Source organism: Pelodiscus sinensis, chromosome 31 (assembly GCF_052426305.1).
Source record: "Pelodiscus sinensis isolate ZL-2025 chromosome 31, ASM5242630v1, whole genome shotgun sequence".
Lineage (NCBI taxonomy): Eukaryota > Metazoa > Chordata > Testudines > Trionychidae > Pelodiscus > Pelodiscus sinensis.
In genome coordinates, this window is record NC_143082.1 from 4778592 (window position 1) to 4804506 (window position 25915).

At 54.9% G+C, this 25915-nt stretch overlaps 1 protein-coding gene across 3 annotated transcripts in view; it reads right to left on the bottom strand.

Annotated features, from left to right (window-relative positions):
• Positions 1–2506: 2506 nt before the first annotated feature.
• VAV1 (vav guanine nucleotide exchange factor 1) overlaps positions 2507–25915 on the bottom strand; it is a 61998-nt gene continuing 38589 nt past the window's right edge. Inside the window, exons 6-27 of one of the 3 annotated variants that reach the window (XM_075902292.2) lie at positions 24538–24630; positions 22056–22124; positions 20618–20721; positions 19935–20034; positions 19430–19525; positions 18782–18850; positions 17774–17860; positions 16795–16880; positions 16498–16630; positions 14934–15043; positions 13437–13538; positions 12913–13010; positions 11859–11881; positions 9446–9491; positions 8241–8377; positions 6996–7061; positions 6312–6343; positions 5906–6022; positions 5189–5276; positions 4694–4808; positions 3749–3900; positions 2507–2854 (exon numbers count right to left, since the gene is read on the bottom strand). In XM_075902292.2, coding sequence (XP_075758407.2) covers positions 2801–2854; positions 3749–3900; positions 4694–4808; positions 5189–5276; positions 5906–6022; positions 6312–6343; positions 6996–7061; positions 8241–8377; positions 9446–9491; positions 11859–11881; positions 12913–13010; positions 13437–13538; positions 14934–15043; positions 16498–16630; positions 16795–16880; positions 17774–17860; positions 18782–18850; positions 19430–19525; positions 19935–20034; positions 20618–20721; positions 22056–22124; positions 24538–24630 — 1977 coding nt within the window. In that variant the 3' untranslated portion in view covers positions 2507–2800. Of the gene's footprint in view, positions 2855–3748; positions 3901–4693; positions 4809–5188; positions 5277–5905; positions 6023–6311; positions 6344–6995; positions 7062–8240; positions 8378–9445; positions 9492–11858; positions 11882–12912; positions 13011–13436; positions 13539–14933; positions 15044–16497; positions 16631–16794; positions 16881–17773; positions 17861–18781; positions 18851–19429; positions 19526–19934; positions 20035–20617; positions 20722–22055; positions 22125–24537; positions 24634–25915 lie in introns of all 3 variants that reach the window. The other 2 variants (XM_075902291.2, XM_075902290.2) reach the window with 2 other exon arrangements.

The window sequence follows — 25915 nt, forward strand, 5'->3', positions numbered from 1 at the left end:
GGAACAGAGCGTCTAGATTGGCACGGATGCTTTTCAGCAAAAGCACTTTTTGCAGAAAAGCGTCCCTGGCCAATCTAGACGCGCTTTTGCGCAAAAAAGCCCCGATCGCCATTTTTGCGATTGGGGCTTTTTTGTGGAAAACAAATCTCAGCTGTCTACACCGGCCCTTTTACACAAAAGTTTTGTGCAAAAGGGACTTTTGCCCGAACGGGAGCAGCATAGTATTGCCGCAAAAAGCATTGATTTCTTACAGTAGGAAGTCAGTGCTTTTGCGGAAATTCAAGCAGCCAGTGTAGACAGCTGGCAAGTTTTTCTGGAAAAGCGGCTGATTTTCCGGGAAAAAAATGGCCAGTTTAGGCACAGCCCAGGTGTTTGTACAGCTCCGTGCTATTTAGCACTTGCAACACATTCACACGACAACGAGCATTGCTCACTAGGGTGCCAGGTGTCTGGTTTTCGCCCGGACAGTTCATTATTTCTGGCCTCTGTCCGGTAAAAAACCCAGAAAATACCGGATATGTAACATGTCCGTTATTTTCTGTTTCTCTCGGATGGAAGGCCGGTGGGGACATTCTTCCCCTGCCGTGTCTGGAGAGGGCAGGGGGGAGTGAGGAGAACGGGGATATTTAAAGTCGCAGCTCCCCGGGTTTTTTGGGGTTTTTTTTGCTCAGCCAATTTTTTTTCCTGCCATATTCGGGATTGTTTGTGAAAGTATCTGGCAACCCTATTGCTCACCCCATTTTACAGATGGGAAAAATTGAGGTCTGGGGGCTGCTGGGACTTGTCCAGGGTCATTGAGCAGCAGAGAAGCAGAACCTGGATTTCCTTCACTGGAAGTCCAGCGTTCCGCCCCAGAGACCACAGAGGCTGCCTGGAACCCCTGCAGGAAACATCATGCCCAGCGCTTCCGGTTCCTTTGGGCTTCTCAGAATTTTGCACAAACACCAGACCTGGGGAAATGCTGAGCAAGGGTTTAATTCACCATCAAATCAGCAAACTGCTGCACTGCATTCTGGGTCTGCTTCCAGCTCCCTTTTCCCTCTGCTCCTGGGCATGGGCTGCATTTCCCTGTGTTGTGCGTTTGTCGGGCTAGTGGGCCCTGTGCAAGCCTGGAACGTCCACAACTTGACCTCTGTGCCTGGCTCTGCTGCTGGGCGATGTGGGGCGAGTTGCTGCGCCATGCCGTGCCTCAGTTTCCCCTTCTGAATGTAACCCAGAGGCTCTGAGAAGGGCGAGGGATGTCTGCGCTGCAGCCTTAGCTAAGAGCCACTCAGCTTTTAGCTAATATGGCAGAGGCACGTGGCTTTAGTTTCTAAGGTTGCAGGTTCAATCCCTCCGGCTGATGACTAGGGTCTGTTGGCACTACATGTAGAACTGGGCTAATGCTATTGATGGAGGGTTGCCAGCTGTCTGGTTTTCACCTGGACAATCCAGGGTTAGGTTTGTGTGACCGGGTGCCCTTTGACAAGCCCTGATATCTGGTTTTTTATTGATGGGAGGATAACGGCGGGGGGGGCGGGGGGAGACAGGGGCAGAGCCTTGGAGGGGGAGAGGCAGAACAGGGGTGGGGTCCGCAGGGGCCGTTAGAAAGGTGGCCACCCAATACTGTTTTCCCTCCGTGAAGCACTTTGAGAGCTACAAGGGAGATCCCTGTTATCCCCTCCCCCCCCCCATTTGGAGGTGACGGCGCCATCTAGGGGTAGCGCCTTTGTCTGCTAACGGAGCATCGGGCCTGGCCTGGCTGGGAGCTGACAGGACAAACAGCGTCTGCACGTCCCTAGGCTGTCCCCTGGCAGAGGGAAATGCTCTGCAGAGAAGGGAGGCAGCCCTGCGAGGCCTGGGCACAGGCAGCACAGGGCCATGAAATGGAGGAGCAAAGAGAGCAGCAGGCAAACGAGAGGGGAATGTACGACCACAGATGTTCTGCTGCCTCCTTTTCATCGTCATCGAGTTCTGCGCCCAGCTCTGGGGGGGAGGAGGAGTCAGGACTCCTGGGTTCTCTTCCCTCATCTGGGAGGGGAGCGGGGTCTTGCTGTTGCAGGGGTTCTCAAACTGGGGCTCACAAGGTTATTGGGGGAGTTCGACGGCTGCCACCCCCCCACACACGCCAGGGCTCTGGCTGTTTGCCGTGTGCGGGTCTGACACAGCCGGAGAGCATCAGCTGCTAGCCAGGCACCCAGCTCTGAAAGCAGCACTGCGTCCAGCAGCAGCACAGAAAAAAGGGTGGCATGAGGGATGGTCACTTTTTTTTGGGGGGGGGGTCGCCGCGCTTTGAAATATTTTCAAAGGGGGGTCCCTGCAAAAAGAGGGTGAGTTAAACATGGTGGGAGAATGCGGGTCAGGACTCCTGGGTTCTCTTCCCAGCTCAGGGAGGGGAGTCATGCCTAGTGGTTAATGCAAGGGAGGCTCTACCCAGTCACATGGTTGCAACCCAGCAGCCCTCTGGGGCCCCAAGTCCTGTGCCAGATGGGGCAGTCGGATCATGCCATGGACTGGAAAGAAAAGGTCTTTTGGGTGTGTGTTAATCCATCCTCAACCCATCCACCCATACAATTTATATAACACAAAACTTCCTTTACATGGGGGAGAGCAGGGAAAGAGAAGAGGGATCTGAGAGTTTATAAATTAATAGTCCAGAGGGGCAAACCGCTTTGCTGCACTTGTCACTGGGTGCAAACACAACCGCTCTTCTTGCTACAGAGCCCCCTTGTGGGCCTCAGACGTGTCTGTGTGAGCTCTCGGTGTGTGCGCCAAGCAGAGTCACAATCTCAGGATGGGGAATTACACAAGGCGCCAGCCCTCAGCAATATTCCGAGTAATCTTCCTCCACGTAATTCGCTGGGAACCAGCCAACCTAGGAGGGGAAAATCAAGTAAGATGTGGAACTGTTATCACAAAACTGGTCCTGGAAGATGGCTCACATCTCATATATGCATTGCTGCCCTCTTCTGCACGAGATTGGTGCTCCTTTCCTGTGTGTCATTAGCCCTGTACCGTTAAGAGCTAAAGAGGAGTCTCCCATGACACAACTTGTTTTGGCAGCAGGAAGTTCTGTGCGCTATCCCCAGTACTGTAGGGGAGATCAGCTGGTCGTGCCATGCAGCACAGGGGCCAATAGCATGAGGTGTGGGCAACAGGGATTGAACCTTGGATGTCTGGATCTAAAAAAGTTAGTTCCATAAGCTGACTCATCCACCATCGTGCCACAACAAAGTCACCACTTGGTCATGACTTTCTTGGCAATCTACAGTTCCATTAGGTGTTCATTAGAACACGTGAGCATGTGTGAGGATTGTGCTTGTCCACATGCATGTGTGTGGAGATTGTACATACCTGTGTGCACATGCAAGAGTAATATGTGTGTACGTGTGCAGGGATTGTGTGTACACACATCTTTGTGTGTGCATCTGTGGAGAGTGGAGGGGTGAGAGAGTGCTGCCCCCTGCTGGTAGGATATGATCACACCTGCTCACAAGTGTGTGTGTGGGCAAGCAGGAACTCTGCCCCCTGCTGGATGGAATTCATTGGAGTTGCTCATCTGAACCAGTGTGTACAGAGAGTGGGTTGTGTATGTTGTGTGTGTGTAGAGGTGTGGAGAACGCTGACCCCTTCTGGATGTATGTGCGGGTTGTGTGTGTATGGGTGTAATAATGGCCCCTTGTGGACAAGTCCTGTGAGCCTGCTCTGGAGCACATGGGGGCTGAGAAACCCCCCCCCGGTCCCAACCCCCACTCGGCGGTGCACTCACCCGGCCATAGATCTCCCCTTTCCACCAGCCCTGCTGCCCCTTCTTGCTCAGGATCTTTATGATGTCGCCTTCCTTCAGCGTCAGCTCTGTCCGGTCCCGTGCGCAGAAATCGTAGCGCGCCTTCGCCGACCCGAAGTACTTCAGCCCTCCTGCTGCGAGGGGAAAGGCCCACACTAAGCACAGCTGGGCTGGGACTGGACACCCTCCAATGAACATCCACCCCCTGCTGGGATCCTGGAAGCTGAGTGGCCCCCGGAAGTGCTCGTCACCCTCCACATGGTGGGAGACAGTGACCGCAAGGTGAAGGATTGGCTCTCCCCACCTGGCATCCCATGGGCTTGGGACACAAAGGGTTAACTGCCTGTGGCTACCAGGGTGGAATCCACACACCAGCTGGGACCAGGGTGGAGGGAACCGCAGCTGGAGGCCACGGCCGCATGCTCCCCCATACGGCAACACCTCCCATTGGCACCAAAGATGCAGCCCAGAATATCCCCCCCCCCCTTCTTTCCAGTGGAGCCTTTGCCAGATCCGGCACGGAGCAGAGGTCATACTGGGGTGCTGGGTTTTAAAAGGCTCCTCCAGCCTGACTGCAGCCCTGCCCACCCTTTATGGGCACATCTGGCCCGGATGAACGATTCCAGCTGGGAAAGGAGAAGTGGCCTCATAAGAGTTTTCCTGGATTTGTCTAAATTTTCCCATTTTTGTTGAAAACCCCAATTTTGGGGTATCCCCCAACACTGAACTAAGCACATTTGACAAAAACTAGAACAGGGGCCAATCTTGGGGTTGAAAAGCCACCGTCCCTCAAGAAAAATATGAGTGGGAAAGTCCATGTTGCACATGCTCAGTCATTCCAAACCCCCAGGCGCTGAGATCCTGCAGTGCCAGGGGGCTCTCGAGGTCTCCCCGCCCCCATCAAAACAGACCCCCTGAGCACCCTACCAAGAGGTCTGGCGTTGGTCCTCTGCTCGGGGTCCTTGAAGGGGAGCTGCAGCGTGGTGTCGAGGGTTTTGAAGCAGTCTTTCAGGGAGTTCTGCTGGTAAAACTCCACCAGCTCCTAGGCAGGAAGGACAGAGAGGCCCTGAGGGTGTGGAGCTCTTCTGTCCTGGAGTGAAGATGGATGGGAAACCCGCCCCGGCGTGGAGGGGGTGTTGCCCAGTGTGGAGAAGGGGGCTGAGGTTCCTACATCTCACCCCTGTGTCTTCATTTGAACCCCAGAGACAGTAACTACCAGACCCCTCTCCCCCAGCTCCACCGCCCCTCCAACCAGAAATGGAACCCAGGAGTCCTGGCTCCCAGTCCCTCCTGCTCTAGCCACTACACCACACTGCCTTGCTGCGGTCTAAGTGACCAGTGTCACGCTAAAGGGGAGCGGCAGGAGATCTTCCAGTGAAGCTGAAGTTGAATCAGTGGGTGAGAGATTGGCGCAATCCTTACTATGAGTCCTTTGAATGCCTTCTTCTCCGTGATGCGGTACAGGCTCTCTGACGTCAGGATCTTGATGTGTTTGATTTCTACGTTAAACCTGGGGGCACAGACACTGGTTTCCTAATGCTCTCAACACCTGTGATTTTCCAGTGTGTTGCACCTTTACGTTTCTAGCTGTCGGTGACAAGCTGGGCTTTGTGTAGGGAGGGGAGATGCAGCTTGTTACAGAAGATGCAGCTTGTACACACACTGTGCTCTCTCTTTCAGGAAGCGTCAACATGGAAATCTGGAGTAACCCTGATTTATGCCAGCTGGGGCTCTGGCCCTAGGACTATAGGATTCTGCCTAGTGGAACATTCTGGCTCTGTAGCCTGTCTCAAAAGGCAAGTCCTTCTAGGTGGAAGATGATTGCGCACCGTACAGCATGAGATACTTTTCCCTGCTCCCCTAACTGGTGCCATTGGAGATGCTATTCTTAAATATCTAACCCTATCTAATGTACTAAGCAATTTATCTTCATAAGATCATGAGGCAGGGAGTCCCACAGGTGAACTACCTGTGGCATATAAAATATTTACTTTTACACCAGGTGGGCATTTAATTTTGTTAAGCACCCCTTGTTTTGCATTACATGGAAGGGGCCCAAAAGAGTTCTCCTTGACTGGCAAGATATTCATGCATTCAAAGATATTGCTCTTTAGAAGCTTTTACTAAGGTTAGGATTACTTGATACTGATGGCAAATTCAGCTGCATCCTTGACCCTCTGCCGCACCAGGAAAGTGCCATCTGAACGGTTCATGAGGATTTGCTCTGCCTCTGCTCTCTCCATAGGTCCCGCATACCTGCAAGCAGAGACATCCACACAGAAGTTACTACTTGAAGTCAGCTGCCTGATGTTGCAGTAGGCTGTATGCCATACCAGCAAGGGATGCAGTCTCCTGGTAAATCATGGAGGCAAAGCTGGAACTCAAGCTATGTGGATGCATGCCAATGTGTATCTGCAGCTCTTTTCCTTTAGTTTAAGACAGTCTGTGATTTCATAGAGCATCACGCACACAAGGCAGGATTTCAGATTAACCAGCAATAAATTAAGTAGCTGCAGAAATGTTTCATCTCTATAATTTTACTTACCAACGATAAACAGAAAAATCTGGGGGAGGAGTCTGGGGAGGGAAAGAAAGAAGTTTTATTTTTTTGCAGTCAATAAAACAACAAAGAAAGAGTTAAGTCCAGCCCAGGAGATCTGGCTGAAATGAGCCTCGCGGTCAGTGCTCTGTGATTCTGGAGTTTTATTTTGATGCCAGTATCACATCACAAATAATTAATTAAAAAATTATTTATCTACAAAGAATGGGGCCCCATTGCATCAGGTCTGCTCACACTCCAAACAAGATCAGAATCTCAAAGTGCCAGGCACTGGACAGACTCTGACTAAGAACAGAGCCCCAGTGCCCTGGGACCTGCACAGACACATACTGAAAGACAGTCCCTGCCACAGACAGCATGCAAGGAAAGACAGAATTATTATACTCAAAAAGGGGAGCTGTGATACAAGGAGATAAAGTGACTTGCCCAAGGTCGCACACAGGCAGTCTGTGGCAGAGCTAAAATATCATTCAAATCTTCTGAGACTTATTCTAGCATCTCACCCACAAAGCCCACCCTTTCTTCTGCTGCTTAGCATGCCAGACATCTTCCTTTTGTCCCCAAAGCAGATATATCCCACTCAAACAAGTCTACGGAATTCAGAGACCCTACAAAAACATCCAGCGTTTACTACCTAGTCAAGCAAATGTGAAAGGGGTTGCTACTCACACACACATACGGTTTGACTCTTTCGCGTGGGAACCAGCCAATCTCGTTCGTGGATGTGTTTCTGCCCTGCAAAGCAGAAGTCAGTGCACGTCAGAGCTATCATTAAGTGCTATCAGCGCACAGGCCGAGGGTATGCAGAGGGACGATGGGTAGGTTGGAGGTTTGTGCTGAGAGGAGAGATATTTCATTTTGGCTATCAAGCTGGGGTGTTTCTAGGGAGTTGTAGTTTGGTTTTCTCATGTCCCCATTTCCTATGGGCTGGGTTCCCCAGCCAGACTACTTCTCCCAGCATGCAGCATAGCTGAGGCCTCCCATGATGCAACCCTCTGAGGGCAGAGAGTGATGTATCATGGGAGATGTAGTTTGAGCAGGAAGCCTGGCCTATGGAAGGGAAATGGGAGCACGAGGCACCTGAACTATGACTCCCACAGGGCACTGAGGCTACATCCCCCAACCAAAATATTAGAGCTGTCAAGCAATTAAAAAATTTAATCTCAATTAATTTCACGATTAATCATGTGCGCCTCCCCTTTGAAACGCCGCTGCAGCGTTTCAATGGGGCAGCACTACATGGAGCCTGGGATCAGCTAGAATCCCCAGCTGACCCAGGGCTCCATGCAGCACTGCCCCTTTGAAGCGCAGGGCAGCACTTCCAATGGGCAGTGCATTAGAAGCCTGGGATCAGCTGGGCACTCCAGCTGAGCCCAGGCTCCATGCAGCACTGTCCCTTAGAAACGCCACCCTGGAGCTGCAAAGGGGTACCAAATTAGGAGCCCGGGATCAGCTGGAGTGCCCAGCCAATCCCCAGTAGGGAAGTTAAGGACCAGTCGACTAGTGGACTAGTGGACATTGCAGCCTTCCAGCAAGAGTATTCAGTATTTGGCTAGTTCCTCGGTTTGCCTGCCGTGAATAGAACAGCAGTGAGACCAGGACCCTGTGGGTGGGCCAGCCCTCGCAACGAGATGTGCTGCTTTGGCTTCAAGTCCCCGCTGACCAAATTCACATGCAGCTCCTCTAGTCCGGCAGTTTGCAGACTATGAGTGAGGACCGCAAGTGGAGTCGCACCAGGAGCAGACGGGATCGGGAGGTCAAACCGAATCTAAACGTGACCCGACGCTGATCTGCAACATGGTGCCCTCCACAAGTTGGAATCAGAGGGAGCGAACATGCAGGAGCTGACATGCCGTCAGTGTGTCTCCATAAGGGCACATGGAGCATTGGGTGGACGGCTGCGGAGATCCCTACCTCCCACCAGCACTGCTCCACGTCGGCTTTGGTCAGCTCCACGATGTCCCCCATGCTGAGTCGCAGCGACGGGCCAAATGCCACGGGTGGCGGGGGCAGCCCATAATACTCTAGGCAGACCTCCATCTTGGGCAGCCCTAAGGAGAGAAGAACATTGGTGAGGAGCTGGTCACAGGGAAACCCCGTGGACCTCCCTGCAGCCAACATCTGCCACGTGGAAGCATCTGTGCCCAGTGCTCCTCCCACCTGCTACGTGGACTGTCACTTGTTACCTGTGGGGCAGCAGTGGATCCTGCCCATGATCTATGGGAGAAGGGGATGAAGGGACAATCCCAGGGCAGGGCCCCTTTGCCCCTCCAGGACAGATTCCACATGCAGAGTGGTATCTTAAGGGGTTATTGTCCTCGGAACTCGTCAACCCAGAGCTCCCATGAGCCAGTGGGGCTTTCCTACAGGTGTTCCAAGGATGGAAGTCAGGATCCCAGTACAGGCAGTCCCTGGGTTACATACAAGATAGGGACTGTAGGTTTGTTCTTAAGTTGAATTTGTATGTAAGTCGGAACTGGTACATATTGTAGGGGAAACTCTAGCCAAACATTTCTCCAGAGCTCAGTTTTATTCTCCCACACCTCACTTCCCTCAGTCCTTTATTCTCAAGCTGAGGTGTCTGCTGAGAAAAGCCGCTCTGCGTCTCCCTGGTCTGCTGGGGGGGGGCGCTAGCTTCACGTCTCCCTGGTCTGCTGGGGTGAAGCAGCTAGTGCGGGGTTGCCTCACCCCATTTGTAAGTAGGGATCCAATGTAAGTCGGATCCATGTAACCCGGGGACTGCCTGTACAGATCAGGGATCCACCCGGTCCAGTGTGCAGCCAGTGGGAATGGTAGCTCAGTTACCACATGTTCTCCTCTCTGGGCCAGGCTACTTGACTGGACTACATCTCCCACAATGCACCACTGCTCTGGATGGGGCTATAGTATTCCAGTCCCCCAGAGTACAGCAGCCCTAGCAGAACTTACAGGGAGTTCATTGAGACATAGGTCCCAGAGCAGACCTTTGGCTCCTTCCAGGGTGCAATACTTGGTATCACCAGTAGGGGGTCTCCATCACACCTGGCTTAGTTAGGAGTGCTGAGTACAAGAAAGGAAATTCCTTCCTGACCGCCTTGCTGCCCAGAAGCATGGGGATGGGTGCCTGCCACATCACTTACCAAGACTGTTCTTCTTTCTCTCCTGAGTGTGTCGGTTGGATTTATTCTGCAATGGGAAGACAAGGAGCCTGGCTCAGATTAAGGAGGCTGTATGGGACTGGTCTGCTGTTCAGAAGGCACACACCCTGCTACAGATCAGCAGGAGGTGCAGGGTTGAGAGAGGAACTGGAGTCAGAGGGTTGGGCTTGAGGAGGGACTTAGGTCAGCATGGTACTCGGGGAGGGTTCAGCAAGGCAAGACATAACCTAAACTGGGACCAAGCTCCTTTGCACCCCCTCTTTAGACCTGCAGTGTGTAACTCTGCTCTCTTTGCATGTTTCTAAAGCTCGCCTGCATCCTTATTACTTATGGGCCACAGGGCAGGGATCTGGGATCCCTTGGCACCACCATTTAGACTCTGACTAGGGCTGTTCCCCCAAAACTGCAATTTTCCAGACAACAAAACTTTTCATTAAAGATGTCAACTTTCTGCAGGAAAAATGTTAATTTTTTTTAATAAAAAAACAATCCCCCAAATGCCTGAAAATGGGAAAATGTCAATACACTGTCCCAGTGCCTCATGGGAGTTGTGGTTCAGTTGCCCTATTTTCCAATATGGCTGATAAGGACATAAGACTATAAAAAGGGCCATACTGGGTCAGACATAGGTCCTTCTAGCCCGATATCCTATCTTCCAACAGTGGCCAATGCCAAATACCTCACAGGGAGTGAACAGAACGTGGAATCATCAAATAATCCCTCTCCTGTCATCCATTTCCAGCCCCTCATAGAGGCTAGGCTAGGGACACTATTCCTACCCAATGTGGCTAATAAGTATTGATGGACCTAATCTCCCTGAATATATCTAGTTCTTTTTTGAACCCTGTTGAAGTTCTGGCCTTCACAACATCCCCTGGCAAGGAGTTCCACAGGTAGACTGTGTGCTACATGAAGAAAAACTTCCTTTTGATTGTTGTAAACCTCCTACCTATTAATGTCATTTGGAGACCCCTAGTTCCTATGGCATGAGAATAAGTAAATAATTTTGCTTTATTTACTTTTTCCACACCAGTCAGGATTTTCTAGACCTCTAGCATATCCCCCCTTAGTCTCCTTTTTTCTAAGATGAAAAGTCCCCGTCTTTTTAATCTCTTCATTTGGGACCTGTTCCAGACCCCTAATCATTTTTATTGACCTTTTCTGAATCTTGTCCAATGCCAATATATCTTTTTGAGATGAGGTGACCACATTTGTACATAGTATTCAAGATGTGGGCGTACCATGGTTTTATATAGAGGCAATAAAATATTCTCTGTCTTGTTCTCTATCCTTTTTTAAAAGATTCCTAAGATTCTTTGCTTTTTTGACTGCCGCCACATTGAGTGGATGTTTTCAGAGAACTCTCCACAGTGACTCCAAGATCTCTCGAGTGGTTATACCTAAATTAGTCCCCATCATATTGTATGTGTAATTGGGATTATTTTTTCCAATGTACATTACTTTGCATTTATCAACGTTAAAATTCACTTGCCATTTTGTTGCCCAATCACTTAGTTTGGTGAAATCCTTTCAAAGCTCTTCACAGTCTGCTTTGGTCTTAACTCTCTTGAGCAGTTTGGTATCATCTGCAAATTTTGCCACCTCACTGTTTACCCCTTTCTCCGGATCATTAATAAATGAGTTGAATAGGATTGGTCCCAGGACAGACCCATGGGGGACCCCACTCATTAACTCTCTCCGCTCTGAAAACTGACCATTTATTCCTACCCTTTGTTGTCTGTCTTTTAACCAGTTATCAGTCCATGAAAGGACCTTCCCTCTTACCCCATGACAACTAACTTTACTTAAGAGCCTTTGGTAAGGGACTTTGTCTCTTTGTAATCTGAGCAAGATTACATCTCCCATATGCTCTCTCCCATCCAATCAGCCACACTCATTTACACCGGGACCAATGAGCTCACACCAGTGTCAGTGGTGTGAAACAAGAGTGAGGTGACGCCGAGAAGCTCAATTAAAAGTTTGGAGGGCTTCCAGAGGCAGTATTTCCTAGTGGATAGAGCACTGGGGTGGGAGCCAACAGACCTGCTTTCTAATCTCCACCCTGATTTGGGTGATATTGGCAAAACCCCCTCCCCTCTCCAGACCTCAGTTTCCCCACTTTCCTACTTTATTATTATTCATGTTAATTAGGTGTATTACGGTATGCCTAGGACTCCACTCCCAGCCCTGGCTTAGGACCCCTTGTGCTAGGTGCTGTACAAAGAAAAAAAGACAGGCCAGTCTCTTACTAAGTGCCTTTTATCCATACAGAGCCCAGCACAATACAAGTTGGGCCTCCAGCGCCCACTGCAATAAAACTAATGATCCCCCCCCTCCAGGAGAATGTTTTCGCCCAAGGAGATGCTAGGCAGTTCAGGGTTGGTTGGCTTGTTACCTTTTTCATTGTGGAGCCATAATCTGGAATAAACAGAAAGGGGGGGGGGGATTGGTTACTCCAGCTGTGAGAACTCCATCCTGAGAGCGCTCAGGCTGAAGCAAAGCAGAATTGCCTTTCTGTGTGTGGGTGACCGGTGCGTACCAGGGAGGCTGCACATACTGGTCACCCACCGCCTGTGCCACATGCTGCCCCATGGTCACCCTGCTGGCACATCAGTGTGGCTGCAGTGCAGATAGGAATACAGAGCAGCATCAGCAGTGAAGGGGTTAATGAGAGCTGCAAAGCACCCCTCCTTTTGCTCTGCTCTTGTATTCAGCCACTGCACCTACACCCTCCTCAGAGGCCTCCCAGAATCCTTTGTGCAACCCCCCCAGCCGCATCCCAGAATCCTTTGTGCAACCCCCCCCAATCTCATCTCACAACCCCTTGCAACGCTTGACCCAGAGGCATCCCAGAATGCATTGCATCTCATGCCCTAGATGAGCTGTTCTCAAACTGTCCCCTAGTAGATGATGGAGCAGTAAGAGCAGCTTAGCTGAGGTGGTGTGAGGAGGGGGAGGAGCTAACCGCCCTGAGGACATGTCTGCAGCGACCGGCCCAACGGGGCCCTGATCCCAGCTGTGTCTGTCACGACCCCCCATGCATGGCGTCGCCAGGGCTGACAGACTTGTTGGGTCCCGGGGCGAAAGACAAAGCCCTCAGGGGTCAGCCCTGGGCGGCAGGGCTCAGGTTGCAAGCCCCCTGCCTGGGGCTAAACGCCTTGAGCTTCAGCTTTGGCCCCTGGCCCAGAGTTGGCTTTGGACTCCCCGCCCCGGGGCCGTGGGCTCAGGCTGCGGTGCCTCCTCCTGGGCTCCTGAAGGAGTTTTTGTCCTCGGAAGCGGGCTGCAGTGCAATGAAGTTTGAGAATCTCCCTAGACGCCTCCCACAACCCTTTGCCCCAACCCCCGATAAGGCCTCTTCCCAGTGGGGAAGGATCGTTTCTGGGGCGCTGGCCACAGGCAGGCTCAGGGAGCGGAACGGACTTGCACGTGGGCTAGCAGCAGGCACGTACCTGAGCCCGACTTCCCGCAGGGGGGCACCCGGCCCAGACACTCCTTGTGAGCCGAGGCTCGGCATCGGCTGCAGCGGTAGCCCTGGTAGAACGTGCCCCTGTTCGTGGGACCAAGAGAGAGAACGTGCGTGTTAGGGTCTCTGGGGCAGGGGGGTCGACAGAATTGCCGGATCCTGAGCAAGGTGAGGGGGTCGGCTCTGTGCTCCCAGAAGGGGCGGGGCCTTGGGCAGAAGGGGCGCAGATAGGGGCTAGTGTCCCTCCACCAGCCCTTCAGCCCCACCCAGAGTGCATCGCCCAGAGCTCTGGCGGAGATTTTGAATCCCTTTGCCCCGGCGCAGTTGCCCCCTTTGTCTCCCCATCAGCTGGCCTGCTCTGGGGTAAAGTTGTTCCCCCACCTCTCCACCCTGTCCCGTTAACCCTCGCCTCCCCGTGTCCCTCTCCCAGCTTAGCCCTGGCCCGCGCATTAACCCCAAGCCTGGGATGAGCCAGGCTGAGGAGACGGTCGGGCAGCACGAGGATCCTACCTGAGCAGCATCTGGCACGATTTGCAGGATGCTGTCTCCTCGAAGGAATGCATGTGGAACTCGTGCCCATTGGACGTGGCGTTCTCAGGGTAGATATTGGAGCTACAGGGGCCGGGGGAAACAGACAGACCGAGTTACGCAGTTTATTGTTATTGTTATTTATTAGGAGTATTACGGTAGTGCCTAGAAATCTGTCACTGGCGAGCTCCCTCTTGTGCAAGGGCTGGTGCTGTGTATTACTGTAATACCCTGGAGCACTGTGCCCCCTAGATCTGATGGCACACTAAGAGGAGCAGTGTAGCCGAGGGGGTGTGAGGAGCGGGAGGTAGCTAGCCGCCCTGAGGACAGGACTACGGGTTCAGACAGAGTTGTACTCAGGGCGGCTAGTCCATCCTGCCACTTGCGCCACCATGGCTACGCTTCCCTTCCTCGTGCACAGCGCCATCAGGCCTAGAGCAGGTATCTCTGCTTGGGCTGAAATTACAGAGCATAGCCGCCTCCTATGTGTGTCTGTGCAGCACCCGGCCCAACGGGGCCCTGATCCCGGCTGGGGCAGGGTCTGTCTCTCGCTGTGTCTGTGCAGCGCCCAGCCCAACGGGGCCCTGATCCTGGCTGGGGCAGGGTCTGTCTCTCGCTGTGTCTGTGCAGCACCCAGCCCAATGGGGCCCTGATCCCAGCTGGGGCAGGGTCTGTCTCTCGCTGTGTCTGTGCAGCGCCCGGCCCAACGGGGCCCTGATCCCAGCTGGGGCAGGGTCTGTCTCTCGCTGTGTCTGTGCAGCGCCCAGCCCAACGGGGCCCTGATCCCGGCTGGGGCAGGGTCTGTCTCTCGCTGTGTCTGTGCAGCGCCCATCCCAACAGGGCCGTGATCCCAGCTGGGGCAGGGTCTGTCTCTCGCTGTATCTGTGCAGCGCCTGGCCCAACGGGGCCCTGATCCCAGCTGGGGCAGGGTCTGTCTCTCGCTGTGTCTGTGCAGCGCCTGGCCCAACGGGGCCCTGATCCCAGCTGGGGCAGGGTCTGTCTCTCGCTGTATCTGTGCAGTGCCCGGCCCAACGGGGCCCTGATCCCAGCTGGGGCAGGGTCTGTCTCTCGCTGTATCTGTGCAGTGCCCGGCCCAACGGGGCCCTGATCCCAGCTGGGGCAGGGTCTGTCTCTCGCAGTGTCTGTGCAGCGCCAGGCCCAACAGGGCCCTGATCTCAGATGGGCAGGGTCTGTCTCTCACTGTGTCTGTGCAGCGCCCGGCCCAACGGGGCCCTGATCCCACCTGGGGCAGGCTCTGTCTCTCGCTGTGTCTGTGCAGTACCCAGCACAATGGGTCTGACCACTGCCATTGTGCCACTAATAATCTGGGAAGCAACCGCCACTCAGGGATGGAGGAGGAGGGGAAGGGCAGGAGGTGTCAGAGATCTTTCAGAGAAAGGCTGGGACGGATTTTCGACAGCTACGCTGGGGAGATTCAGTGGGGAGGGGCGGGAGCGAGGGTGGGAGAGGGGCACATACATGGACATTTCAAACTGCTCCATCCACTTCTTCTTCAGCTCTCGGGTCTTGAAGAAGAGCTCGTAGCCCTGGGACCCGTACATACAGATGAGGTGGAACATGTGGGCCCACTGTAAAAACAAGTGTACTGATGTTTAACCAGTGCTCATGGGTGGTGTCCTTCCTCCTGCCTCCCATTCACTGTGGATCAGAGGAGACCCCAAGAGAGATGGGACCCCACCATCCCTCCCACCAGCAGCAGAGAGGGGCAGTGTGGACTAGTAGTTAGAGCAAGCAGTGGGGAGCCATGATGCCTGAGTTCTATTTCCAGCCTTGAGAGGGGAGCAAAGTCCAGTAATGGCAGCGAGGAACACAGGGGTCAGGCTGCCAGGGACTACTCCTGGCTTTCGGGGGTGCAGCGCTGACTAGGAGTCAGAGGAGGGTGCGAGTAGCAGCCTCCTGGGCTCCTTCCTGGCTGGTGGGAGGGACGTGCCCACGGTTAGAGCAGAGGGATTCATTTGCCGACTCCCTCATAGAACCATAGAGCTGGAAGAGACCTCAGGAGTCATCAAGTCCAGCCCCCTGCCCAAGGCAGGACCAACCCAACTAAATCAACCCGGCCAGGACTTTGTCAAGCCGAGACTTAAACACCTCTAGGGATGGAGATTCCACCACCGCTCTAGGGAACCCATCCCAGCGCTTCCCCACCCTCCTGGGGAAATTGTTTTTCCTAATCTCCAACCTAGACCTCCCCGACTGTAACTTGAGCCCATTGCTCCTTGTTCTGCCGTCCATCACTATGGAGAACAGCCTCTCTCCATCCTCTTTGGAACCTCCCTTCAGGAAGTTGAAGGCTGCTCTCAAATCCCCCCTCTCTCTTCTCTTCTGCAGATTAAACAAAACCAAACCCTCAGTCTCTCCTCATAGGTCATGTGCTGCAGCCCCCTCAGCATTTTGGTTGCCCTCCGCTGGACCCTCTTCAATGTGTCCTCATCCTTTCTGTAGTGGGGGGCCAGAACTGGACACAATACTCCAGATGTGGCTTCACCAGAGCCGAATAAAGGGGAATAATCACTTCTCTAGATCTGCTGGCAATGCTCCTCCTAATGCAACTTAATATGCCATTAGCCTTCTTGGCTACGAGGGCGCCCTGTTGACTCATATCCACCTCCTCATCCACTGTCATCCCCAGGTCCTTTTCTGCAGAACTGCTCCTTAGCCAGTCAGTCCCCAGCCTGTGACAGTTCTTGGGATTCTTCCATCCCAAGGGCAGGACTCTACACTTGTCCTTGTTGAACCTCACCCCTCTGGCAATGAGAGCTGGCAGATTCCATTAGCCCCAAGCCAAGGGCAGAAAAGGGTTGAGCCGGGGGGGGGGGGGGGGGAGGAGCTAGAGCGGGGCCAATACCTGGGTCAGCAGATGGGGCAGCCCGTGTGTGTGTCTGCTGCCCACTCCCAAGGAGGCGGGGGCAGCGGCTCTGTGCACGAGCGGATCAGTTCGTGAGGGGTGAGATGGGCAGAGTGCACATGCCGGGGGTCAGCAGCGGGGAGAGGTTCCAGCTGGCCGCCCGCCCTGCAGTGTTACCTTCTTATTGTCCTTCTCTCCCAAGGAGTCATCCCGGATCTGGTACGTGTGGAGGTCGATGAAATCCCGCATCTCGTAGGAGTCCCCTTTCCTCTTGCAGATGAGCAGGGCTTGGTCCAGGAGGAAGGCGTACCTGCAAGGAACAGCGCCTGACATGGAGAGGGAAGGAGGCAGAACCTGGGGCAGATGAGGGTGGGGATGGGGGAACACACATCTGGCTTAGAGGAACCTCAAGACCAGCCCTGCACTGGGCGCAGCTGGAGGCTGCTCAGACACCCAGCTCAGCTCTGCCCTCACCTGTCCATCTTGGAGCGTTTCTCAGCGCTGATGACCTTTAGTTCCCCGTCGATCTTCGGCCTCCCGTACTGGGCCAGCGACTGCGACTAGGAGAAGGGGGACAGAAAACCAAACCCTCTTATAGGAATTCAGTCCAAGACGCATGAAACCGGTGGGTGGAGAGTCCACGCCTGTTACTGGATGATGGTGCGAGTCCTAGAGCCACCTTTGTGTTTGGCCCTGGGTTCTTTCCCTGGGGGTCAGTCGCATACAAGGCCATGCAAGGGTCCTTCCCTCGCACAAGGGGCAGTAGCGATAATGGTGGGATCTTCTGCTCTAGAAATACCACCACAACCAGGAGGAGCGGGGCACGGGAACTGGTCTGAGCAAGAGCAGCGCTGACAAAGGCCAGACAATAGGGAGCAGTTGTGTGTGTGTCCACATGCTCCAGTTTGTTGAGAATATGCGTATTCCAGGAGAGAGGAGAAACCTGATACAGCCAGCTGGGAAAAAAACAATTTCCTGGAACGGGTTGAATGCAATCAGCTGGCTTAAGAGAAAGTGCAAATGAAATGAATGAAAGAATGTGAAAGAATGAAAAAGAATAAAAGGACAAGAATTTAGAAAAAAGCAATGAATGAAAAACAAATAAAATGAAAGAGGAAGAACGAACGAGCCAGGGAATGAAAGAATCAACCCACTGGGGACTGAATGAAAGACAAAAGAAAAACGATGATGGAAGGAAGGAAACTAACGCAGACTGAAAGAGGAAGAATGAACAAATAAAGGAACAAATGGTTAAAGGAATGAATGTGAAACGTGATGGAGAAAGAAAGAATGAAAGAAAGATGGAGGAATAAACAAATGAAAGAGGAAAAATGAGAAAAGGAAGGCGGGGCCTAATGAACAGGGAAGGAAGAAAGGAGAAAGGAAGAGAAGAGTGGAAGGAGGGAAGGCAGCCAGGCCTGGATGGGAGCAGTAGCTGGGGCAGGGAGCTCACCAGTTTCTCTATGGAGAGCTGGAAGTTGGTGATCTGTTTCAAGGTCTCATTGTCTCTCTTGATCTCGTTCACACACTGCGCCAGGTCCTGAGGGATGGAGGGTGGGGGACACAAGTCCTTGGTCAGCCCCATGATCCGTGGCTGGGTTTCCTCTTCACCAACCCCAGCCTCCCCACCCCACAAGTCCCTATCTCTGCCCCTGGCACCCCCTCCTCCACTAGGGCCCTGGCACCAGCACTAACACGTCTATCTCCTATTTTATTTACATTTCGGCTCAGCAGAGTTTGTTTTCAAGTTGACTGAGAATTTCAGTGTCCTTTTAAAGCATTGTTTTAGATTTTGATCCTTTTACATTTTCACAGTGGTGTAAAATGATGGGTTTTAAGCCTTCTCTTTTCTATTTATTTTGATTTCAATGTCCACGCTTAGGGCTAATTCTGAGGGGTTCAGACAATGACGTGCTGACGATGGGTTTCAAAATCCAAAAGCTTTATCACTTGTTAAAACACGACTTGCGAATGTCGCATGTCACATACCCCAAGTAACTACCCTTCAATCAAAAACTCATCCCTGCTTTTGCTAGGCCTAGCTCAAAAGGCCACTAGATAGTCACTCTAATAAGGTCTCCAGCAGCATTCTTCTTACTTTGCCTATCTCAGTTTCTGTTATTATCAATGGAAATATTTGCCTCCTGTAAGCTGAGCGGTTGGGCCGCCACCCAGGGGAGATTCAAATGCTGCCCAGATGATTTACAGAGTGTCCACAGCTGCTGGTAGCATGTCTTTCTACTGGTGGTACATATTTGCATGTGCTTTGGTGCACACAACAAAATGTATTCTGCACATGGATGGAAAAAATTAGAAGCATATGCCCCCTCTCATGCGCACAATCACTCGCCAGGCTCTGAAGCTTTTTGTGCCAGGCCCAGTCTGGCAACCAAATCACTAAGACCCACTCACGACCATCCCCAAATCTGGAAGGGCCCGGGAGATGCTGAGCCGGCCTCACCCGCATGGCGTCCAGCGCCAGCCGCAAGTTCTCCTTCTCTGTTGGCTCCGTGGTGTGTTTCACCAGCTCCTAAAGAGGAAATAAGCCAGGATGGATTTTACCAAGTCAAAGGTATTTCTGGCTCCTTCTGCCAGGGGCGCCAGGGTTCGTCACCTCTGCAAAGCAAAGCTTCATGGGACAGAGCTGGGACCCCATAGTGTTAGGCACTGTATGTGATTTATTAGGTACTTTACGGTAGCACCTTGGCGCCTCAGGACCAGGACACGCTGGGCAAAGTATGTTATTTTAGGTGTATTATGGTAGTTCCGCTGAACCTCAGACAAACCAGGACAAACGGAAGGAACCACAAAGACGGCCCTGCCCCAAAGAGAAGACTGAATCTGACCTCAGGCATTGATGGAAGAGCTGCCCAAGCCCAGCGGGTACTGATACCAAGCCAAACACCTATAGGGCTTTTTCCTCCCAAAGATGGTCTATTGTATAGAGGGAAACTGAGGCACGGAGCGGGGAAAGGACTTGCCCACGGTCACACAGCAGGCCAATGGCACAGTCAGGAATGGGACCCAGGACACCTGACCCAGTCATCTGCACAGCCCCCTTGATCAGGGCCCTTTGTGCCCCCCCCCCCCGGCAGCCATGGGTCCGTACCTGCAGGAGCAGATGGTATTTCAGCACCCGTTGCATGGGCACCATCAGGAGGTCGCGCAGGGTGAAGCGCCCGTTGTTGGCTCGCTGGGAGCATTCCTGTGCGACAGGAAGGGAAGGGCATTGGCAGGGCGAGATGCCCACCGTGCAGGGGCTGGCCAGAGGGCCCCACACGCACCAGCCCCAGCCCTATGCGATGGGACCCAGAGGGGCCCTGCCTGAGCCAGGACTATGAAACCCACCCACCCTGGGACCCTCCAGCCAAGCCCTCCCAACCCCCAACCCTTTGGCACCCCCAGCCGAATTCTCTGCACCCCTCCCCCCACGCCAACCTATGGCACCCCCTGCCATGCCTCTGACGGCCCAGCTCCATGGGGCTTTGGGGACCCCTTACCCATGGGGTGTAGGAGGGATTTTGGGGGTGCCCGCGGGCACCCAGGAGGGTGGGGCTTTCCTGAGAGCATGGCTGGGGAGAGGGGCTATGATGATACCGAAACATGGCCCTGACCTCCAGCTTCATCCTCACGTCCATGTTGGTGCCAGCCAGTTGGTCCAGCCACCGGCTGGCTGCTTCCACCTGACTGCAGTATTTGCCGTAGAGCAGGAACCTGCCGGGGAAAGGGGGTGGCCGTGAGCCTGGGAGGGAGAGCTGGAGAACAGCCCTGGCCCCCCTCGACTCGTCTTCTCCACTCTCCACTCAGGGAAGGGAGGGAGGGATACGGGGAGGAAGAGAGGGAGGGAAGGAGAAAGGGACTCTATGGAGGATACCAGCCCCCCCCCCCCCCGAGACAGGGGACACAGATGAGATGAAGCTAGTCAGGCTCAGCATGAAGAGCCACGACATCTGGGAAAGAAGTGCTGGGAGCCCCATGTCCCCCCTGGGGAAGAGGGGGAGGACACAGGGACCAGCTGTGCCCCAATGCCCTGACCCACCTCTGCTCTCCACGAGGTGCTCAGCTGGAGGCCCCATGGGAGCAGGGAATATAGAGGGGAGCAGAGAGGAGGGGGCATCTCCCCGGATTCTCCCTGTGCTCCCGGGGCAGGAAGAAGAAAGGGAACCGAGCCTCCTCCCAGCAAGCGGAGCTGGGTCCCGGGAAGCACATGGGGCGACAGAGCATGATCCAGACAGAAGCTCTCCCACCTTTTCCTGCAGCTGTGCTGCCCAGCCCCACCTGTCCGGCCAAGCCTCACCTTTCCTTGTACTTGATGAAGAGCTGGTAGAGGTTCTGGGCGTTGTTGAAGGACAGGGCGCTCTTCAGGTCCTCCAAGAAGAACCGATGCACCTTCAGGAGATCCTAGGAGTGTGTTGGGGGGGTCAATCAGCTCAGAGCCACCTAACCAGCCACAACTAGCTCAGTCGCCAGCTCAGGGCTGTACAGAAAGGTCACGTGCACCATGCCGGAGACCCATGGGTGCAGGCTTCGACCTGGACACCAGGATGAGGCGATGGAGCCCACCAGAACATGTGCTTCCTGAGCTAACAGCTGATGTGAAAAATTTCCCAGTCCCCTCTTATGGGTCAGGAGCCCAATGTGCTTGGTGCTGTACACACAGAGAACAGAAATATCAGTGGGGCCAGATGCCCAGGGGGTACAAATGGGTGTGGCCCTGCCAGAGTCAATGGGCCGGATCCCTCAGGTGGTGTTCATGAGACCCCCTTGTTCCAACAACCAGACCTATCCAAAGCCAGAACCCAGGAGTTCTGGCTATGAACCCCTCTTGATCTAACCCCTAGACAAGGCTCCCAGAGGCAGGAGTAGAACCCAGGCGCTCTCTCTGCTAAGCCAGCTCGTTCTAACCAGCAGCCTGCACTTCCCAAGTGGAGCCTGTCACTTCTAGGCAGCCACCCATGCCCAGTGTTCCCCATAAGCTGGGCACCTGTGTGACCCCCTCAGGAGAATTTCAAATGCTGCCCCACTGATTAGCAGAGAGCCCACAGATAGGACACTGGTTTTGATGGACTTTGGCTCTGACCCAGTATGGCTGTTTCCACTGGTGGTGCATATTCACAGATGCCTCAGTGCACATACAAATTATTCCGCACATGGATGGAAACGATAAGAGGGAACTACGGCATGAGATAAGGTGACATAACTTCCCCTACACGGAGCACCAGTGAGATTTGAACCCAGGGAAGCTCCATCAGCTGCTAACAAGTAGTAGGTTGTTATCCACTGTGTGGAACAGTCACTAGAATGGGGCGGAGTCACACACCACAGGGACGGTGGGTTGCTGGGTGGTGTTTAGCCTGGGTTTCCAGCAGAGGCGATGCATGGGGGGGGGGAGTATGAAGGGTCACATGCTCCCCTCGCTGCTCTCCTGGCTGTGTCGTTCGGGGGAGAGGCAGGACCCCACTGCATTCCCCTGCTCCCCCCACTGTTGCTGGTGAGTGTGGGGAGCAGCTAGACCCCTGCTGTGGGTGCTATCCCCCCAACCCCACTAGTCACCCTGCTGGCTGCTGGTCAGCCTCCACCCCACCTGGTTGGGGAAAGAGGGGGGTGGGGATGGAGCAAGGGCAGAGGAGAGTTGTCCTGTGTGTGGAGGGGGGGAGGTTTTGCATGGCCAGTGGCCCCCTGAGTTTGAGTGAAGAGGGGTGTCTGCAGGAAAAAGGGAGGAGAAAGCCCCTTACCTCGATGTTGATGAAAATGTTCTCCATGTCTTGGGGCTTCAGAAATCTGTGCAGGGGCTTCATAAAGTGCTGCAAACACACACACAGCGGGGAGGGGGGGTGGTCACGGTGGGCAGACTTGTCCGTGTCACACGACGCAGGGGCCGGATGCTACAGACAGCTCTAGGCGGGATTTTCATGGACCAGCCCCCCCGGGAGCGACGGCTGCAGAGACCGCAGACGGGACAACGGGAGAGGAAGTGGCCGCCAGCCTGGGGAGGGCAGATCGTGTGTGCACGTCTGGGATTTGGGGGGGAGAGGAGAGGGGGAAGGCATAAGCTAGTGAAGCTGAAATGCTAGTGGTCCAGAAGTGAAAGGCGGAAGGTTAAAGGGAGCCACGGTTTAAAGCTGCGCTCAAGCGAAGATTAAACTGAGCTTGAGCTATTTTGCTACATGGGGGCCAAATATTTGCTCATGGGCTCGTCAGTTCAGCAGTAAAAGGTCTGACACGATCCAGTGGCTGGAAGAGGGTGGCCAGGTGTCCAGGTTTTGGTGGAACACCTGGTCGAAAAGGGGCCCGGGTAGCACTGCAGATTGGGCCGCTGATTGTCAGGCTGTGGTGCCGTGGGATGGGGCTGGCAGGTGCCGTGCGGTTCCCAGGAAACAGCCAGCATGTCCCCGCTCCGGCTGTCATGTGTAGGAGCAGCCAGGGGGCTCGGCGTGTGCCCCCACCCCACCCGCTGCCCTCACCACTCCTATTGGCCAGGAGACATGGCCAATGGGAGAGGCAGGGGCGGTGCTTACGTACAGGGCAACGTGCTGAGCTGGTTGCTTCCAGGACCTGTGTGAGGTACCACTGCCCAGAGGCTGCACTTCTGGCCCCCACCCAGGTCCCAACCCCCAGCCCTGATCTGCCCTCCTGCCCTGCAAACCCCTCAATGCCAGCTCAGAGCACCCTCCTGCACCCCAAACTCCTGCTCCCCAGGCCCACCCCAGGGCCCACACCCCCAGCCGGAGCCCTCAAGCATCCCAGCCCCTGGAGCCAGCCTCGAGAAAATGAGAAAGTGAGCAGGGATGGAGAGAGTGAGCGGTGAGGGAGGGGATGGAGTGTGTGGGGGCGGAGCCTCAGAGGAGGGGCTGGGGCATGGGCGGGGCAAAGGTGGTGGGTTTTGTGGGAGGCTGGAAGTTGAAGTGAAACGAATTCAGACGGGAAACCAGGCGTTAACTTTTAATGACGAAGATCAGAGGTGAAAGGAAGGGGGCGCACCCCACCTGGCACTGGGGCGCTCTGCTGCAGGAGGAGACTTCCCGCCAGACTCCCAGGGCTCTCCTGCAGGCGGCTGTGCTAAGCAGCACTTAGCCAGGCAGGCTAACGGGACTGGCTAGGGGTGCGCCCCACCCCTGTCCAAGACTATCCAAGCCCCCCGCCCCGTCTATATTCCCTGCTCCCATGGTGCCTTTTCTTTTCTTTCTTCTTTGTCAAGGAATGTCAGGGTTCAGGTACAAAAATCAAATGTTGTCACTGACGATTGTGCTCGCAGTGAAAGGTTCTGCAGAATGCCTGGCGTGGGCGGTGGGTAATGCAGGCATGGGAAGGCGTTGCCTTCGCCGAACTGCCTACACTGCCCAGCCGCCTGGGCGGGGCTGGGGCCGCACCGCACGGCTCCCCAGAGCCCGGGGAAAGCGGGGCCCATGCCGTGCGGCTCCCCCCTGGCTGAGGAAGGCCACCACGTGGGGGAAGGCCGGGGCCACATCGTAAGCCAACCCACAGCTGGGGCTGGGCGGGGCTTGGCTGGGGGGGGGGGATTGTTGAAGGGGAATAGTCTGGGGGGAAAGGGGTGTGGCTTTGGGCAGAAGAGGCGGGGCTTTATCTTCCCTTCCCCAGCTGGGCCAACACCCGCCACCCATGTTGCCTGCAAATTTCCTACCAGCTCTAGGGGGAGGCCCCTCGTCTCCGTAGCTTTGGTGGGAGGTAGCAGACTCTAGATCACTCACCCCCCGGGGCAGGGGCCAACAGATTTGCCGGGCCCCTCGGCAGGGTGTGTGTGGGGGGAGGGATCTGTGCTCCCGGAAGGAGTGGGTGGGGGGGTTAGTGCCCCCCAGAGTGTCCCACGCGGCCACCCACCCAACCCTCAGAGCTGCCCAGGGCGCGATGCTTGGCTGTTTAAAGGGCTCGGGGATCTGACTGCTGCTGCTGCTGCTGCTTTTGAGTTGCCGAGCTCCAGGGCAACTGCCCCCTTCTCCCTCCATTAGCTGCCTATGGTGCAGCCACTATGGGCTATGCAGATCTCTGTACTCCCCCCTGTCCCCTAAGCAGCTCCACGGTGACCACTGGCCCCTTCCCAGGCGCATCCTCCCAGCTCTGCCCCACACTGTGCAGCCCCCCCATGAAGGGGGCCAGGGAAGCCAAGTGGAGGTGAGCCTTTGTTCTCTAGATCACAGCGGGGAAGGTCTGTGCGCCCCCACACAGATGGCAGGGCCAGGGGCCGCTCGCCCGCCGTACCAGATAGATGGATTCTAGTGTGTCCGTGTACTTCTCCTCCGTCTGCCGGATTTCCTGGAGGCAGCAGTTCCGCTTATCCAGCTCTGTCAACTTCTGCTGCAGGAAGGCACAGGGCAGGGACTTGACATTCTGTATCCCTAAGGGGCCAGATACTCCCCCGGAGTTCCCATGACTCCCCCAAACTCGGAATAGAACCCAGGGATCCAGGTTCAAAGTAGGAATGTCGAGGTGTAGTCGACTATACGATTAACCGATAAGCCTACGCATATTGGTTAATCCAGTCGGCTGTGTGTATGTCCCTCCCCCCACTCCACTTGCTGCCTCTGTATCAGAGGCAGCAAGGGGAGGGAGCAGGAGCTGGTGCTGGGCGGAGCCGGCTTAAAAGCTGGTTCTCCCCAGCGCTGGCTCCACTGTGTCACCTGTCCCCCCATGCTGCTACCTTTGTCAGAGGCAGCAGTGCGGGTGGGGTGGGAGTGGGGTGGGGCAGCTTCTGTCCGCGGTGAGCCTGGGCCCGTCATGGACAGAGGCTGGTCCCGCAGCAGCTCCTGTCCACGGGGGGTCCGAGCTCCCTGCAAAGGACAGCCTCTGTCTGAAGGGAGCTTGGACCCCCGCTGCAGACAGGGGCTGCTGCTGGACCATCCTCTGTCCACAGCCAGCCTGGGCCGCTGCAGACAGAGGCTGCTTCATAGCAGCCTCCCCCGCCCTCCTGGAGCAGCCTCTGTCTGGGGGGCGCTCAGACCCCCCCGTGGACAGGGGCTGCTGCCACCCCCTGCTGCATCAGAGGCAGCAGTGTAGGGTGGCAGGGAGCTGGTCTGAGCAGGGGGCTGGTTTTTAAACTGGCTCCCCTCACAGGCCAGCTCCCGCCTGGCACCCTGCAGTGCTGCCTCTGATACAGAGGCAGCAGCGCGGGGTGGCAAGGGACGCCCCGGGAGTGGGGCCTGAGCGCACTGGCTGCCGGCCCCACCCCCGAGGACTATAGAATAGTCGAGTAACCGATACGAATTCATGTGGTAACTCGACTATTCAACTCCCCGATTTCTAACATTCCTAGTTCAAAGCCCCCTCTACATCAACCACTTAGACTCCAGATCTCTACCCAAGCTGGGAGCACAGCCCCGGAGTCATGACTCTCCTGGTTCTGCTCTACTCCCAGAAGGGTGGGAAAAGGGAGAGGGAGAGGGAGTGGGGGTGGGGCAGGACAAGCATGTTTTTTTTTTGTGAGTAGATCCCACTCCCCTTCCAGAGCTGGGAACAGAATCCAGGAGCCCTCACTCCCAGCCTCCAGTTTTGACCACTAGCTCGCACTCCCTTCCCGGAGTCCCAGGACATCTCCACAGGCTCAAGCCATCAGCAGGGTGCATCCCACTCCCGCAGCAGG